Source organism: Odocoileus virginianus, unplaced genomic scaffold, assembly GCF_023699985.2.
Source record: "Odocoileus virginianus isolate 20LAN1187 ecotype Illinois unplaced genomic scaffold, Ovbor_1.2 Unplaced_Scaffold_26, whole genome shotgun sequence".
NCBI lineage: Eukaryota > Metazoa > Chordata > Mammalia > Artiodactyla > Cervidae > Odocoileus > Odocoileus virginianus.
In genome coordinates, this window is record NW_027224288.1 from 100,323 (window position 1) to 119,911 (window position 19,589).

The following is a 19,589-nucleotide window of genomic DNA, read 5'->3' on the forward strand; positions in this document are numbered from 1 at the left end:
ATTATTGCCCATTAATAAGCAAAGGCCTAAGAGCAAATGTTTGTGTAAGACTGGAACAAAATTCTTAAGGATGAAACTTCTCCTTGTACTCAAGTGGTCACCTCAAAGACACTTGTTTCTCTTGTTGCCAGCTTCCCCTTACCAGGAAAGACAGACAAAAGCAAATGAAAACATCAGCCCTCACTCTCTGAGGCAATGGAAGGGGGCTCCAGTCTCGAATGCAGCAAATTTGGGAGGTCTCAAGGGAAGGATGGCTCCATGTCCATCTTTTTAGGAATGGGTGGGAGGGCAGACTGCTGACAGAGGGGGTCTTGGAGATGAAAACCGAGGCCACTGCTCCTGATTGTTGTCATGATGGTACTAGAGCGACTAGACCCCTGGGCTTTTCCTGGACAGACAGACGAGGTTGGGCTCAGGATCAGCCCTGTCAGGGAGAAAGAGGAGTTACTCCACCACATCTATTGTGTCTACTAGTTGAGAAGACTGTCCAGAGTATAAAGACATCCTGACTTGAAATGTAAGGAGAAGGAAGGATATGCAAGTGGTGCCCCCTTGGTATCTGTGTCCTGGTATCAATGATCTGCATTACATCACAATGCAGTCACTGACTTATTAGCCTTGGTATCAGCAATGCCTGTTTGAACTGCCTAGGTAGGCAGTTTGGAGATGCTCTGAATGAGCAGTCTTTCTATGAATCTGGAGCCACAAGTGGTTCTTAAGTTGTGCTAAATGCCTGGCACACAGTCAGTGAAATTTTATTGAACAAATGAATAAATCTTTTTCTACTTACAGTATTTGTCTAAATCTAAAGAAAATTTGCTGCATAAAGTTTATAACATTTGTATGAAGAGGCAAGAAACAAATAATTTGAGGTTCACTCAACACCCCTCTCTTCTCACTTCAGTTCTTTAATGGAGGCTTGAAGGTGGAAAAAAACTGCAGAGTTTGTGTTATGCAAAGTTCTCTGACTTTAGTATATCTTTTGACTATTGTGTTTTACAAGATACAATAATTAATATTTCTGTGATTTCTTCTAGTACAAACATATATTATATTAATTTTTTTCAGGCATACTTCCTTTCTTGGTATAATTCTGGATTCAGTTAAAGTTTCACCAATGATTTTGTGTTTTCTTAACATCCACTCATCTAAAACTTTGATGTTGTTTAGTCGCTAAGTCATGTCTGACTCTCACAACCCCTTGGACTGCAGACCATTACGCTTCTCTGTCCATGGGATTTTCCAGGCAAGAATACTGGGTTCCAATTTCTTCACCAGGAGATTTTTTCACCTCAGAGATTGACACTTATCTAAAAATACCTAAAACTTATCTCAGACATCCAAATCAGAGATCCCAGACACTTTAATATCCTTGGTTGTACCTATCTCTTCCACTTGGTTTGCTATTGTGAACATATGGTTTTGTTGGAAGAAGGAATTTTTTCTGGCATAAATTGTGTTTTCTTTACTGTGCCCATCCAGTTCCTTATGGAATGAGCTGATAACATGGCTGGACTTAGCAGATTCTGCCTGGACCCAACACGTAGTAATACTGTAACCCCAAATCTAGTGGCTTTTCCCACCATTCACCCTACTTGACCTTCATCACAGGGTGTGACACAACATCTTCTCTTCTTTTTTCATTCTTTTCCTCTCTCTTTCTCCCCACCCCTACTCTATTTCACCAACAGCCTTCAAATCTTCTCTCCAAATTTTTATGTCCTGGCCAAGCTAACTCTGCCTTTCCTCTCACAAAGTTGCTTGCCCAGGGAGTGATCTTTGGAATTCAAACACAGAAAACCCTCACAGTAAAATACAAGCATCTTCAATGAGTTGCTAGAGTTTTGTGTATCCTGCTTAGAGCTTTTCTAGGAAAGTCTCAGGGCTTTTCATTGCAGCTCTGAATGTGTATCTCTTCCAGAACAAGTTTCCTATTAGAGCTTCTCACTGAAGTGTGTGCTTAGCAACTGAGGAGACAGAGGATTCTGAGTCCTCACTGGCTTTAAATCAATCTCTCTTTCTTTCATGTCTTCTTTGTATTGCACATAAGAAGGAGGCAGTTCCAGTAATAAAGACCATTTCTTTGCATTTCCACTTTTCTTCTCACTGGAAAGAGTAGGTTCCTACCACACCCCCCTACACACGTGAACACCCACATATGAATGCACACACACACACTCACATGCACACAGACACGTGCACGTGCGTAAACACATACACATACATGTCTTTTCCAGTCTCAGTGGCAGCTTAGAGGGGTTGCATTTTCTGGACACTCCATGAGTTCATCTTGCTTATGAGGACTCAAGGCAACCTCAGTCCCACATCCCCTAACACACTTGAGTCAACCCAAGGCAAGTTCATGCTGAAGGAGTTTGGGGTGTGGGAGACCCCCTTCCTTATCTCAGAGAAGAATTCAAGGTCTTCAAGGCAGTTACTACCCTCCTGCACTAAGATACACATAGTCCTTACCTTAGGAATAGAATGATAGGCTAGTTTATCATCCAAATCAGGACCTCTTGACAGGTGCTCCTAGTAAGTATACTGAGACAACAGCCATACACTAGGAGTGCTGGGCAAACTGGGACTCCAACCATGTCACTTATAACTTAGAAATATGTGCTCCACAAACCAGACACGCCAATGACTGCCTGCACGCTGTTCTCCCTGAAGACCCTGCTGCTCCAGAGAATTGAGACATCTGGAAAATTAGAAGCTTCTGAAAAACATGTGCGTTCAGTAATAAAGAAAATATGTTGAAGGATTAAACGTGAATTTTTAGAGGGACACAAACATTCAATCTATGCAACTTTAAGCCTATTGTGTGAAATCATAGTACTATACACATTCTTCTTTTTTCTTTTTCTTTACTGTGAATATGTTAAAAATAACTGATATTCTTGCCTGTTTAATCCCAGGATCTATCTCCAGTGTGTATTAGTTTGCTCTATCATTGACTACATAGCAGTATATGATTTATAGACCTGATCCTTTATGAAAGGGTTGTTAGTTGCTCAATCATATTTGACTCTTTGCAACCCCAGGGTCTGTAGCCTGCTAGCCTCCTCTGTCCATGGGATTCTCCAGGCAAGAATACTGGAGTGGGTTGCCATTCTCTTCTCCAGGGGATCTTCCCAACCCAGGGATCAAACCCAGGTCTCCTACATTGCAGGCAGATTCTTTACCATCTGAGACATTCTGATGAACAGATGTCAATTCAGTTTAGTTCTGGCACTCATTACTCAGAATTGGCCAAGACCCTGCAGATTAGGGACTCAGTCCCACAAGACTGATCTCATTTCAGCCACCAGCTGCAAGTCCTTGGTGTCTCCAATCCGACAGCACCTCTTGTCCATCCAGCTACACATCTGGCGTTCCCACAACTCCTACAATTTCAGTAATCTTCCAGAATGCTCACAGAACTCACAAAAGTGCTATATTTAAGGACTATCATATAAATATAAAGAATGCAAATGAACAGCAGATGAAAAGGTACATTGGGCAAATCTGGATGAGCCAGAAGCACAGGAGCTTCTGTCTCCATGGAGTCTGAGGGCACCACCCTTCTGGTACATCAACATGTTCACCAATCAGGAGGCTCTCTAAGCCTCATTCTTCAGTGTTTTTATCAAAGCTCCATTTTATAGGCATGATTAATTAAATCATTAACCACATTATGAAACTCAATCTTCAGCCCCTCTTCTTCCCTGGAGGGAGGGAGGTGAGCAGGTACTGAAAGTTTCAGTTTCCTAATCACATCTTTGCTGTTTCTGACAACTAGCCTTCATCCTAAAGCCATCTCCATGAATGCCTTGTTAATATAAAATCACGTACGAATAACAAAATGCATTTCTATCACTTAGGAAATTCCAAGAGTTTTTGAAGCCCTGTGTCAGGAACTATGGACAAAGAACAAATATTAACTTTTCTTTATACCATACTATTCATCTCATGTTTTTATTACTTTGCTTCTTACATCAATGTGTAATTAGTACATGATTGCTAAAGTGTAATTATGATCATCAATGGAGAAAGGTTCAAATGCAACTTTAAAAAAAGTAGGCTTGAAGCTTAAGCATGAATAAAAGGCATTTTTATGAAATGCATCAAAAGAAGAGTAATGAAATGTCTTCAAAGGAAAATGAGACAAAAATTTATTTTTCTATTGTTTTCCTCTCTTTAGTTTCTTTATTACCAGACAAACTTTCCATCTCTGCTTAGCTCTCATACCGTGTTTCTGATGCCTGCTACATTAATTTTGTTAGGAGGAGTGTCAATGACCCAATGATCAATAACAGAACACAGAAAGTACAGTTGGAATGCCATATCTACAGATTCTGCATCTGCCCACTTCAGCCAATCATGGACTGAAAATATTTGGGGAAAAAATTCCAGAAAGTTCCCAAAAGTAAAACGAGTTTGCCACCTACTGGCAACTATTTACATAGAATTTACATTGTATAATATTAGATATTATAAGTAATCAGATTATTAAAAATACACAGGAGGATGTGCATACATAGGCTATATGCGGACACTAAATCATTTCATATAAGGGACTTGAGCATCCTCAGATTTTGGTCCTGCTGAAGAGTGGGAAGGGAGGGGACTGAAACCCATTCCCCATGGACACTGAGGGAGGACTCTATTATTGGATAAATAATATCAGTGAGTCGATGTGAATATCCAGGACCAGAAATATAATGTGAAACAAATGAACAACAACAACAACAAAAAAAAAAAAACAGCAACCATGAGAGAAAATTAGATTAAAAAAGCAAGCTAAAGCATGATGTTCAGGAATGTTTAGATTGATTTTACAAATTTGAAGAAAGTAAGGGTGGTATGCCACATATAACAAAGAATATTGACTGTCCACCAAAACTCATTGCCTAATTCTTCTTGGGCACATGGTTGGACTACCTTTCTCAGTCTCCCCTGAAGTTAGGTGTGGCCATAGGATTGAGTTCTAGCCAATGGCATCTGAGTGGAGTCTGTGTGCCACTCCCAGACCTTGCAAAGGAAAATCTCCATCTAATTAGTATTGATGTGTGAACATTATTTGCTGCAGTTAGTCAGATGTTAGAAGAAAGTAGCTCAGGTAAGAATTAACTTCAAGTTCCCAGGGGTACTAGTGGTAAAGAACCCTCCTGCCAATGCAGCGGAAGTAAGAGACTTGAATTCCATCCCTGGGTTGGGAAGATCCCCTGAAGGAGGACATGGCAACCCACTCCAGTATTCTTGCCTGGAGAACCCCATGGACAGAGGAGCCTGGTGGGCTACAGTCCATAGGGTCACAAACAGCTGGACACAACTGAAGCAACTTAGCGCACAGACTAAATAGGGACTACAGCATGCCAGGTTTCCCTGTCCTTCACTGTCTCCTGGAGTTTGCTCAAACTCATGTCCATTGAGTTGGTGATGCCATCCAACCATCTCATCCTCTGTTACCCCGTTTCCTTCTGCCCTCAGTCTTTATCAGCATCAGGGTCTTTTCTAATGAGTTGACTCTTCAAATCAGGTGACCAAAGTAATGGAGCTTCAGCTTCAGGATCAGTCCTTCAAATGAATATTCAGGGTTGATTTAATTTAAGATTTACTGGTCTGATCTCCTTATAGTTGAGGGGATTCTAAAGACTCTTTTCCAGCACCACAGTCAGTTCAGTTCAGTCACTCAGTTGTGTCTGACTCTTTGCAACCCCATGAACTGCATCCTGACAGGCTTCCCTATACATTACCAACTCCCAGAGTTTACTCAAACCCATGTCCATTGAGTTCATGATGCCATTCAAACATCTCATCCTGTTGTCCCATTCTCCTCCAGCCTTCAATATTTCCCAGCATCACAGTCTTTTCAAATAGGTCAGTACTTTGCATTAGGTGGCCAAAGTATTGGAGTTTCAGCTTCAACATCAGTCCTTCAAATGAATATTTAGGAGTGAGTTCCTTTACGATTGACTGGTTGGATCTCCTTTCAGTCCAAGGGACCCTCAAGAGTCTTCTCCACCACCACAGTTCAAAAGCATCAATAATTTGGCACTCAGCTTTCCTCACAGTCCAAATCTCACATTCATACATGACTACTGGAAAAACCATAGCTTTGACTACATGGGCCTTTGTTGGCAAAGTAATGTCTCTGTTTTTAATATGCTGTCTTGGTTGGTCATATTTTTTTTCTTTCAAAGACCAAGCATCTTTTAATTTCATGGTTGGAGTCACCATCTGCAATGATTTTGGAGACCAAGAAAATAAAGTCTTTCACTGTTTCCATTGTTTCCCCATCTATTCACCATGAAGTGATTGGACCGGATCCCATGATCTTAGTTTTCTGAATGTTGAGTTGTAAGCCAACTTTTTCACTCTCCTCTTTCACTTTCATCAAGAGGCTCTTCAGTTCTTCTTTGCTTTCTGCCACAAGGGTGGTGTCACCTGCATATCAGAGGTTATAGATATTTCTCCTGGCAGTCTTGATTGAAGCTTGAGATTCATCTAGCCCAGCATTTCCCATGATGTACTCTGCATGTGAGAGGGTAACAGGCAGGAAGGCCAGGGGTCTCCAAATGGAGGAAATAGGCTGCAAGTGCCAGACATTTTTCTCTCTCTTAAGCGGCAGGAGGAAACAAACTAGCGATACTTTTTTTCTTCTCTATACAGATTTGAAAGGAGGTTTCTCTTAAAATGCTGTGTTGCCATGACACCTGGTTTCACCTGAAGCTAACTATTCTCAAACCTTGAGTTAACCAATACATTTTTTTTTCTTATGGAAATGTTTGTCTTAAGATATGTTAATTTACCCCAGACTCTGTAAGTTCCGCCAAATGGCCCAACCTACTTACTCAGATATTGTTCCCCTAATCTATGTAAATGAAACTATTTGTTTGGTAATCTGCCCTTCTACAAGATTCAAGTCAATCGTTTTATGGCCTGGGATGAATTATCTGGTGCCATTCTAAATTTTAAGACATTCCTTTCTTTTCATTAACAGACTGTGAGTGACTATATAACATACAGCTAAAGACTAGAAGGGGGGTACTCTTTCTGCCCCCTTCTGATGCCTATGTCAGAAGCTTTCTCTATCTCCTTTATACTTTAATAAAACTTTATTACACAAAAGCTCTGAGCGATCCAGCCTCGTCTCTGGCCCCAGATTGAATTCGTCTCCTCCAGAGGCCAAGAATCCCAGCGTCTTATCATTCAACAACAACCTTTCACATGTAAGTAAAATAAGCAGGGTGACAATATACAGCCTTGACATATGCCTTTCCCTATTTAGAACCAGTCTGTTGTTCCATGTTCACTTTTAACTGTTACTTCTTGACTTACACACAGATTTCTGAGGAGCAGGGTCACATTGTCTGCTATTCCCACCTCTTTCAGAATTTTCCAGTTTGTTGTAACCCACACAGTCAAAGGCTTTGGCATAGTCAATAAAACAGAAGTCAATATTTTTCTGGAACTCTCTTGCTTTTTCGAGGATCCAATGGATGTTGACAATTTGATCTCTGGTTTCTCTGCCTTTTCAAAATCCAGCTTGAACATCTGGAAGTTTGCAGTTCATGTACTGTTGAAGCATGGCTTGAATTTTGAGCATTACTTTGCTAGCATGTGAGATGAGTGCAATTGTGTGGTAGTTTGAACATTCTTTGCATGATTGAAATGAAAACTGATCTTTTTCAGTCCTGTGGCCACTGCTGAGTTTTCCACACTTGCTGGCATATTGAGTGTAGCACTTTCACAGCATCATCTTTTAGGATTTGAAATAGCTCAACTGGAATTCCATCAGCCATACTACCTTTGTTCGTAGTGATGCTTCCTAAGGCCCACTTGACTTTACATTCCAGGATGTCTGGCTCTAGGTGAGTGATCACACCTTCATGGTTATCTGGGTCATGAAGATTTTTTTGTATAGTTCTTCTGTATATTCTTGCCACCTCTTCTTAATATCTTCTGCTTTTGTTAGGTTCATACCATTTCTGTCATTTATTGTGCCTATCTTTGCATGAAGTATTCCCTTGGTATGTCTCATTTTCTTGAAGATATCTCTAGGGTTTCCCATTCTATTCTTTCCTCTACTTCCTCACTGAGGAAGGCTTCCTTATCTCTCCCTGCTATTCTTTGGAACTCTGCATTGAAATGGGTATATCTTTCCTTTTCTTTTTTGCCTTTAGCTTCTCTTCTTTTTTTCAGCTATTTGTAAGGCCTCCTCAGACAACAATTGTGCCTATTTGCTTTTCTTTTCCTTGGGGATGGTCTTAATCACTGCCTCCTGAACAATGTCATGAACCTCCATCCATAATTCTTCAGGCACTCTGTCTATCATATCTGATCCCTTGAATCTATTTGCCACATCCACTGTATAATAGTAAGGGATTTGATTTAGGTCATATCTGAATGGTCTAATGGTTTTCCCTACTTTCTTCAATTTAAGTCTGAATTTGGCAATAAGGAGTTCATGATCTGAGCCACAGTCAACTCCTGGTCTTATTTTTCTGACTGTATAGAGCTTTTCCATCTTTGGCTGCAAAGAATGTAACCAATCTGATTTCAGTGTTGACCATCTGGTGATGTCCATGTGTGGAGTCTTCTCTTTGTTGTTGGAAGAGAGTCTTTGATATGACCAGTATGTTCTCCATTCTCTTGGCAAAACTCTATGAACCTTTGACCTCCTTTGTTTTGTACTATGAGGCCAAATTTGACTGTTACTCCAGGTATTTCTTGACTTCCTCCTTTTGCATTCCAGCCCTCTATAACGAAAAGGACATCTTTTCTGGGTGTTAGTTCTAGAAGGTCTTATAGGTCTTCATAGAACCGTTCAGCTTCAGCTTCTTCAGCATTACTTGTCAGGGCATAGACTTAGTTTACTGTGATATTGAATGGTTTGCCTTGGAAACAAACAGGGATCATTCTGTCGTTTTTGAGATTGCCGTTTTTGAGATACAAGTACTGCATTTCAGACTCTTTTCTTGACTATCATGGCTACTCCATTTCTTCTAAGGAATTCTTGCCCACAGTAGTAGATATAATGGTCATTTGAGTTAAATTCACCCATTCCAGTCCATTTTAGTTCACTGATTCCTAAAATGTCGATGTTCACTCTTGCTGTCTCCTGTTTGACCACTTCCAATTTGCCTTGATTCATGGACCTAACATTCCAGGTTCCTATGTAATATTGCTCTTTACAGCATCAGACTTTACTTCCATCACCAGTCACATTCACAGCTGGGTGCTGTTTTTGCTTTGGCTCCGTCTCTTCATTCTTTCTGGAGCTATTTCTCCACTCATCTCCAGTAGCATATTGGGCACCCGCAGACCTCGGGAGTTCATCTTTCAGTGTCCTCTTTTTGCCTTTCCAGTCTGTTCATGGGGTTCTCAAGGCAAGAATACTGAAGTGGTTTGCCATTCCCTTCTCCAGTGGACCATGTTTTGTCAGAACTCTCCACCATGACCTGTCCATCTTGGGTGGCCCTACATGGCATGGCTCATAGTTTCATTGAGTTAGACAAGGCTGTGGTCCATGTGATCAGTTTGATTAGTTTTCTGTGATTGTGGTTTTCATTCTGTCTGCCCTCTGACAGATAAGGATAAGAGGCTTATGGAAGCTTCCTGATGGGAGAGACTGACTGTGGGGGAAACTGGGTCTTGTTCTGATGGGCAGGGCCATGCTCAGTTCAGTTCAGTTCAGTCGCTCAGTCGTGTCTGACTCCTTGCGACCCCATGAATCACAGCACGCCAGGCCTCCCTGTCCATCACCAACTCCCAGAGTTTACTCAAACTCATGTCCATCGAGTCGGTGATGCCATCCAGCCATCTCATCCTCTGTCGTCCCCTTCTCCTCCTGCCCCCAATCCCTCCCAGCATCAGGGTCTTTTCCAATGAGTCAACTCTTTGCATGAGGTGGCCAAAGTACTGGAGTTTCAGCTTCAGAATCAGTCCTTCCAATGCTCAGTAAATCTTTATTCCAATTTTCTGTTGATTTTGGGGCTGTATTCCCTCCCTGTTGTTTGACCTGAGGCCAAACTATGGTGGAGGCAATGAAGATAAAGGTCCTATGCAGGCACTGCTGCATTCTGTGCCCCTGACACTGCAGCAGGCCACCGCTTCTGCCGGAGACTCCTGGACACTCACAGGCAAGTCTGGGTCAGTCCCTTGAGGGGTCACTGGTCTTTTCTCCTGGTTCCTGGTGTGCACAAGGTTTTGTTTGTGCCCTCCAAGATTCTGTTTCCCCAGTCCTGTGTAAATTCTGGTGACTCTATGGTGGGGTTAATGGTGACCTCCTCCAAACAGTTCAGTGATAAAAAGCACCAGTTAGAAATGAACAGTTAGCATTATCAGTGATGGCACATGAGTTAGATTGCCAGCTCTGCCATAAGGAAGTATCATAAACAGAGCGGCTATAACAACTGAAATTTGTTGCCTCTCAGTTCTGAAAGCTCAGAGTTTGAAATGAAGGCATTTCCAGCTTTGGTTCCTTCTGAGGACTCAGTGATGGATTTGTTCCAGGCCTCTCCTCTTGGCTTGTGGATGTCTGTCTTCCCTTTATAAGTGTCTGTCCCTGGGTCTGAATTTACACTTTTTATAAGGATGCCGATCATTCTGGGTTAGGCCCTAAAGGCCTTCTTTATCTTCCTTACCTCGGTAAAATCCTGTCTTCAGAGAATTTCACCTTCCGCAGTAGTGGAGGCTAAGACTCCAGCACATTTTTGGTGGGGCAGAGGGGCACAATTCAACCCATAATGGTGGTGGTGGTTGCTTAGTAGCTAAGTCATGTCTGACTCTTGCGATCCCCGTGGACTGTAGCCTGCCAGACTCCTCTGTCCATGGGATTCTCCAGGCAAGAATAGTGGAGTGGGTTGCCATTTCCTTCTCCAGGGGATCTTCCTGACCCAGGAATCAAACCCGGGTCTCCTGCACTGCAGGCAGATTCTTTACCGACTGAGCTATGAGGCAAGCAACCTAAAATGTTTCTATGTGACAATCTGATTTCAATAGATATAACTGAGAGTAACTGAATTAAAATTCAGTTACTGAATTTTTACTTATTTTCCATGGCTTTATAACATTGATAACATTGATTTCAATTCCACTTCCCTTAACACCTCTATTCTTAATAATTTGGTAATATGTTATTTTTTATTCTTCTTGGAAAATATCTAGAAGATGCAAGTGAAAGAAAGTGAAGTGAAAGTGTTAGTAACTCAGTCCTGTCTGTTCTTTGCAACTCCATGGACACCCCATGGCCCACAGCTCACCAGGCTCCTCTGTGTATGGGATGTCTCAAGCAAGAATACTGGAGTGGATTGCCATTTCCCATTCCAGGGTATCTTCTGAAACCAGAGAGAGAACCCAGGTGTCCTGCATTGCAGGCAGATTCTTTATCATCTGAGACACCAGGGAAGCCCCCAAGAAGATGCAAGGGTAAACATAAATCTCAAGAAATAAATGAATTCCCTAATGCCAAAAAAGAAAACTGTCTTCTTCCCTTTCTTTTTCCTAGAGTTTTCTTTTAGAAAGTTTGCAATTGTAAATCCTTTCCTTGTCTCTTAGAGACAGATGCAAAACCTTTGAAAACATGAATAACCTCCAGACAGTTTTTTATCCCAGGAATGTCTTGAGGGCCTTGGAACTATCTTTATGAAATGGGAACATAAAGTACCCTGTCTGTCTCTTTGGGAGTTTAGCCTAGATGCCAGGCTTCAAGTTGTAACTTCTTGTTTCTGCAAAGATAGAAGAAAATGTATTTGCCCCTTGGATCAAGACAATTAACAAGTATGTAAATGTATCTGCCCAGCTACCTAAACAGATGAGATGTCTTTCTGTCCTTGTAATCTCTTTAGTGGATTTCTGAAATGCATATTATACATGATCTGATTTAAAGCTTATTCAAACAAAACTTTTCTACATAAATGAAGAGGACTTTTAGATTGGAGGAAAGTTTTTCTTTTTAATTAATTCCCCAACACAGGTCAAAATTTCATCTTGTTATTCTTTTCCCCTAACACAATTGACACACAACAGTGTAGACACACAGATTAACCAATATTGAATATAACTTCCACAATTATAACCTTACTGTATCAACTGAACTGGTATAAAATTAAATACACATAGAAAAGATCCTGATGCTGGGAAAGATTGAGGGTAGAAGGAGAAGATGACAGAGGATGAGATGGTTGGATGGCATCACCGATTCAATGGACATGAGCTTGAGCACACTCCAGGAGATAGTGAAGGACAGGGAAGTGTGGTGTGTTGCAGTCTATGGGGTTTGCAAAGATTTGGACATGACTTAGTGACCAAACACAAAAACAATAGAATATTTATTAGTGATGATGCCAACAATACTAATTTATAATTATGCTTCTGAGACTATTTGAGCACTGATTATATGCCCAAGCTGGGCTAAATACTGTGACTAGATTGTGTGATGTGGTCTTTGCAATGACCCTATCACTTGGCTATCATCAGTATTTTCCAGAGCAACTGCCAAGGGCTATGAAGGTGTCAATGTTTTATTCAGGTTCCATTCCTAGACAGCAGTAGAGCCACGGGTGATCTGACTGCAGAACCTGTCTGCTTCATCATGGGGAGATCCTCCCTTACATGTCATGAAGGAGACCGTGCCACACCAGGACAGCATCCATTCCACTGGCTGCTTACTCCTGGGTTTGTCTGTGGATGCTGAGCCATTCAGCTCTGATTTCTACCCTTGGTGTTGAGGCCATGTATGACACAAGGAACAGTTTCTGAACATGAAAGGCTTTATGTTTCTCTTGTGCACCAACTAGATGAAACTGAGCAGCCCTGCCTTTTTTTTTTTCAGTTTCCTAGACCTGCCCCCATTTCCAAAGGGCAGATTCAGTTACTAACTAGGGGAGTCAGGTAATGCAGAAAGAAACAAGTGATCCATTTATAGTTACTATAAAGTATTGGCTGTCTTTCCCATGTTACACAATATATCCTTATAGCTTATTTATGTCTAACAGTTTCTACCTCTTAATCCCCTGTAGATTGCCCCTCCCTCCTTCCTTGCCCCACTGGCAGCCACTAGTTTCTTCTGCATATCTGTTAGTGTTCTTTTTTTTCATATTCACTAGTTTGTATAAACTTTAAAAAATATGAATCACCATACTGTATATCAACTATACTTAAATAAAGAAAGGAAAGGAAAGGATAGTACAGTTATGGGTTCGGGTCTGGGCTCCTCCTTGGGGGATGTGCATACAATCTGATCCACATCTCTGAGTTTCATAGGAACTAAGGCCCCCACTTTAGTAGAGGACAGCAACTTCAGACTTAGCCAAAGCTCCTGGACTCCAGACTGGTTGGAACCGGAAAGCTGATCATTGAGACTCCTGAACACAGCCTCCAACGAATCAGAGGAGAGTTGCACAGCCTGCAGTCCCCCTCCCAATTCTGCCTATAAAAAATCTTCCTAGAAAACCATCAGAGAGTTCAGGTCTTTAGGGCAGGAGCCTCTCCCTTCTCCTGCATGGCCCTGCAGTAAAACTTTCTCCACTCTAAACTCCGACCTTTCTGGTCCTTTGGCCACACTGTGCTTCCAGCTCGCCGATTGGGTTCAACAACATTGATAGCTATCTGATTTGAAAAAAAAAAAGTGATTTAGTCTGTCTTAAACTCAGTTTCCTCATATGGAAGCAGTCTCTAATAGCAGTGTAACTGTGCTTATAAAGAAGCAGTGCTAAGACTCTACTAACATAATGTATGTGACCAGCAATGAAGATAGAAATCACCAGACAAGAGCCCAGAAGACCCCCTCACTCAACTATATGTCACCCAGGGATCAAGACAGTGCCTGGCATAACAGGGAATTGAAATAAAGTGAAAGAAAAAACTAACCAAAATAAATAAATAAGTCATCCTTCTCTCTACCTTATGTTATTACAAACAATGAAGATGGCATAGATTTGACACATTTTCACATGTGTAAGACCGGATCTTGTTTTTTCTCTTACATAAGATTCTCCCAGCATGCTAGTGTTAAGTACACATTGAATGCAAAATCCATTTATCTCAACAGGCAGCCTGGACACTGAGGATGAAAACCGTGCCTTTCCATCCCCATAACATGACTGTGCAATAACACCACTGTCTCCCTTATCATTATTTTCATATCCTCACAATCCTAATCCACCTGAAGAGCCTCATTTGATAAAGTGTCAGTTCTTGATAAACTTTGACCTTCCTTCCCTCACTATAAGGCTCTCTTGAGTCTTAATTAGCTCTCTCTGATTTCAGGCATATTTAGATTTGTGCTGAGAAAATCCATCTTTGGCTATTTTAAAACCACTCTTCTCAGGTGGATTTTGAGTCTTTGACATGTCAGGGCCAGTGTTTATTTGATCACAGGTATAGGTTTTTGGGGACTTCCCAAGTGGCACTAGTGATAAAGAACTGGCCTGCCAATGCAAGAGATGTAAGAGTTGGGGTTCCATCCCTGGGTCAGGAAGATCCCCTGGAGGAAAGCATGGCAACCCACTCCAGTATTCTTGTCTGGAGAATCCCATGAACAGAGGAGCCTGGTGGGCTAGAGTCCATAGGGTCACAAAGAGTCAGACATGATGAAGCAACTTAGCACACAGCACATACGTTTTTACCCATGGATGGCTCACTCAGGGCACAAATTTTGGACACCTTTTACATAACAGTGTGAAGAGAGGTGCTGACCACAAGGCAAGTTTCAAGGGGTTTTAAGTAAAGGCAGATGATCGGTTATCCTGACAAATTTCAAGGTCATTTATGACAGCAGCCATGCATCTTAGCAGTTGATAGGCAGCTGGATGGATGCTCATAGGACAGAAGAGCAAACAACTTTCAATTTTAATAAATATTTATAAACAAAACAAAAACAACTCTCCTGAGGTGACAGTTCCCTTACTTTGTTGTTCAGTCTCCAAGTCATGTCCAATTCTTTGCAATCCCATGGACTGCAGCACACCAGACTTCCCTGTTCCCTACTATCTCCCAGAGTTTGCCCAAGTTTATGTTCATTGGATCAGTGGTGCTATCCAACCTCTCATCCTCTGATGCCATCTCATCCTCTGTTGCCCTCTTCTGCTGCCTTCAATCTTTCCCAGCATCAGGGTCTTTTCCAATGAGTCAGCTGTTCGCATCAAGTGGGCAAAATATTGGAGCTTCAGCTTCAGTATCAGTCTTCCAATGAGTATTCAGGGTTCCCTTACTTACCTAAGCAATAAACTTGACTTTGTCTCAGATTGTATCTCAGATTATCTCATTTGGGGACTGACTTTCAACAAACCCCATGGGTTTTCTAAGATTTAAAGGATTTTTGAAAACTACAAATATAGATATCTTGACATAGCACTAATGATATTATCAATAATAGACATAATGTGTGTGTGTGTGTGTGTGTGTGTGTGTGTGTGTATCTTCCAGGTGCATTTAATTCTTTCATAAATCATGCTTTCAATTTGTGATCAATGATGCCAGAATGAGATATTTCCATTATGTTCACTTGTGATATCAATGGTTCAAATCCATCAATATACACTTTAAAAATCTTATAAATTAAGATTTTAGCCCCCATATAAGAATTCAAAATAGCATTTTTATTTTTAATATTTCATGACATTTCTTTCTACATGTAAAAAATTTCCCAAATTAGTCTTTCAATCCAAACAGTTAAATGCAACTTACTTGATCATGAGGTGACTTACCTTTTCCAGCTTTGAAAGAGCAAGAGAGTAACAGTCTTTGGCTCTGAACTGCATGAATCTCATGTTGGCTGGGTGGGTGAGCTCTGTGATAATACTGAGACTGGAAAACAACCTACATTTCAAAGAAATATTTGCATTACACTAACAATCCAAAATGGTGCTTTTATAACAACAGGTTTAGGAGTGAGTGATTCCTAGCTGCAGGCATTAAACTACATGCAGTTGCAAGAGCAAGTCATGCCACATAAACTGTTTTGTGGAAGAGAAACGCATTGCTATTTTCCAAAGAATATTTTAACCAATATTTAGCACTGTAACAAAACTAAATTCAGTCACTTGATTTCTAATAGGCATTTTCTTGCTACTCATAAAGCTGATTGAAGAAGTTACCTCATGGGAAAATAATGAAATATAAATTTATAAGATGAATATGTGATTGGCAAAAATTTCCCACAATGAACTTATTGTCCATAATGTGAGTTCTACACACACACACACACACAGACACACAGACACACAGACACACACACACACATACTTGATTTTTCCCCCCAGAAAAATGGGGCAAGATAAAACCACAGCAACCACCTTACTGTTGCTGTGGTTGGTGATCTGATCTTTAGTTGATGTCTCTACATCACTGGTAGCTCTCCTGGGTCACATATTTTGAGATTCCCTATAGCAGCCGCTTCAAGTGATAATCAGTTTTGTTCTCCATACAATATGCGTTTAAACTTAGTTAAGGCCACTTAACTATGGGGGCTTCCCTGGTGGTTCAGACGGTAAAGCGTCTGCCTGCAATGTGGGAGACCCGGGTTCAATCCCTGGGTCAGGAAGATCCCCTGGAAAAGGAAATGGCAACCCACTCCAGTACTCTTGCCTGGAAAATTCCATAGATGGAGAAGCCTGGCAGGCTACAGTCCATGGGGTCACAAAGAGTCAGACACGACTGAGCAACTTCACTTTTTAAGGCCACTTAAAAAATTCCTGCTGGTAGCTGCACCCTTGCCTAGACCTCAGGCTCTAGAACTGATTGAAATATGCAGGATAAAAACATCTGGTTAGTAGCTCAGAAACAAGTCATCTCCAGCTGACCTTTTATTTTTTAAAGATTATTTTTTATGTGGTCCATTTTTAAAGTTGTTATTGAATTTGTTGCAATATTTACATTTTGGCCTTTTGGCCATGAAGCATGTGGCATCCTACCTCCCTGACCAGGGATGGAACCTACATCCCGTGCATTGGAAGGTGAAGTCTTTTTTTGGGGGGGGGGAGGTGAAGTCTTAACCATTGGATCACCAGGAAAGTTGATCTTACTGTCATTATCTGCTGGGTCCAGGAGGGAGGGCACTGTTACTCACATGCGCCTGAGAACTTGATCTGATGTCTTAGAGAGGAACTGACCTTCACCAGGACCATGAGATCACCCCTCTCCTCAGATCTAACTCCATAAAAGTGATGGATGCTTTGCCAGAATGAAAGTCTCCCTCCTTCTGGGAGTGAGAGGGCTCCCTGCAGGTTTGCTGGGATTTTCCCAAGGGGCCCTGAAGTCAGTTTCCACTGGGCTTAATCATCCTCTCATTTAAGATCTAAACAACTCTTAAAAATGCTTAATTTCAGAGTTATCTGTGAAAAGTATATGCCATCTTGGTTATGTTAGGTAGTTAGAATAGGAAACAGGAGTCCAGAATGGTGGTGGCTAAAAGATAAGGAAGGGAAAAGCCCACGAAAATAGAACAAAGGAAGGTCCATAGAACAAAGGAAGGTCAAGGACTGGAGTGAGGACCTCAGGTAGAACAAACAATTCTCCTGGCTAGCCCAGTTTACATAGGGCAGGCCCAGGGGGGAGAAAAAACATATAAAAAGAGGAGACAAAGGGCCGGGGGTCTCTCTCTCTCCCCACGCTGGTTCGCACCTTTGGGTCAGCATGACCTCATGCCTCAGGGATGGATTCTCCTGCTATTTTCTAAATAAAATAGAGCTGTAACATGGAGCTGTAACACTGATTTGTCTAAGAGCTATAACACGGTCTGTTTGAGACCTGAGAGCTATAACACGGTCTGTCCAAGACCCAAGAGCTGTGAGGCGCCAAGGGTTTTTGTTTTTTTTTTCTTTTTTTTTGTTGTTGTAACGGGGGTGGGGTGGGGGTGGGGAATGGAGTTATGTTGTTAAGTTAAATGTTCAACTTTCATACTGAGGAGTCAACAAATGTGTTATGTAGATAAATTTTTTAAAAAAAGAGCACAAGCACATTATTATATGTTTGGATTTATCCAAAGAACCAAAAACAGAAACAATTTAAAAATCTTGTTTCTGGGAAATAGGATTGTGGGTGGAAAGGAGTGGAGAAGGAAGCCATAGCTTTTCACCAGAATCTCTTTCATTTGTTTTTTCAAATGCGAAACAGTTGTCCTGGTCCAAAAGTGATGACACCTTTGAGGGCCTTGCCCCCTTATCTAGGACATCTCTGGCTGCTGGTGCTTCCCAAGAATTTCCTGAGCCTGCTAGCACTCCAAATTAATTCACCTTCAGATGCAGTTGAGAAAGGCTGCAGCTTGCAAATGTTCACAAAAAGAAAGAGTATAGCAAAATGCAAAATAAAACACAGACCATCCGATCTCAAGGGCTTCCCTGGTGGTTCAGTAATAAAGAATCCACCTGCCAATTCAGGAGACATGGGTTTGATCCCTGAGGCGGGAAGATGCCCTGGAGAAGGAAATGACAACCCACCAATAGTCTTTCTTGCCTGGGAAATCCCATGGACAGAGGAGTCTGGCGAGCAACAGTCCATGGGGTTCACAAAGAGTTGAACATGACTTACAGACTAAACAACAACCGCATCTCAAGGATCCAATTCTAGTTCTTTCAAACCAACCCACACCCCGATCCTTCTTTCCATTCAGGCTCTATCTAGCTCCACTCCTCTTGGTTAGGTGTCTTTTTTTTTTTTTTTTTATTAGTTGGAGGCTAATTACTTTACATCATTACAGTAGTTTTTGTTATACATTGAAATGAATTAGCCATGGATTTACATGTATTCCCCATCCCAGTCCCCCCTCCCACCTCCCTCTCCACCCAATCCCTCTGGGTCTTCCCAGTGCACCAGGCCCTAGCACTTGCCTCATGTACCCAACCTGGGCTGGTTATCTGTTTCACCCTAGATAATATACATGTTTCAATGCTGTTCTCTTGAAACATCCCACCCTCGCCTTCTCCCAGAGTCCACAAGTCTGTTCTACACAACTTAGTCTCTTTTTCTGTTTTGCATATAGGGTTATCATTACCATATTTCTAAAGTCCATATATATGTGTTAGAATACTGTAATGGTCTTTATCTTTCTGGCTTACTTCGCTCTGTATAATGGGCTCCAGTTTCATCCATCTCATTAGAACTGATTCAAATGAATTCTTTTTAATGGCTGAGTAATATTCCATGGTGTATATGTACCACAGCTTCCTCATCCATTCGTCTGCTGATGGGCATCTGGGTTGCTTCCATGTCCTGGCTATTATAAACAGTGCTGCGATGAACATTGGGGTGCACGTGTCTCTTTCAGATCTGGTTTCCTTGGTGTGTATGCCCAGAAGTGGGATTGCTGGGTCATATGGCAGTTCTATTTCCAGCTTTTTAAGAAATCTCCACACTGTTTTCCATAGTGGCTGTACTAGTTTGCATTCCCACCAACAGTGTAAGAGGGTTCCCTTTTCTCCACACCCTCTCCAGAATTTGTTGCTTGTAGACTTATTGGATAGCAGCCATCCTGACTGGCGTATAATGGTACCTCATTGTGGTTTTGATTTGCATTTCTCTGATAATGAGTGATGTTGAGCATCTTTTCATGTGTTTGTTAGCCATCTGTATGTCCTCCTTGGAGAAATGTCTGTTGAGTTCTT

The 19,589-nt window shown here is 41.5% G+C and overlaps 1 protein-coding gene across 1 annotated transcript in view; it reads right to left on the bottom strand.

Annotated features, from left to right (window-relative positions):
• LOC110124645 (potassium channel subfamily T member 2-like) overlaps positions 1-19,589 on the bottom strand; it is a 129,309-nt gene that overhangs the window by 54,973 nt on the left and 54,747 nt on the right. The window contains 1 exon segment of the mRNA XM_070463091.1: positions 15,696-15,807. Coding sequence (XP_070319192.1) covers positions 15,696-15,807 — 112 coding nt within the window.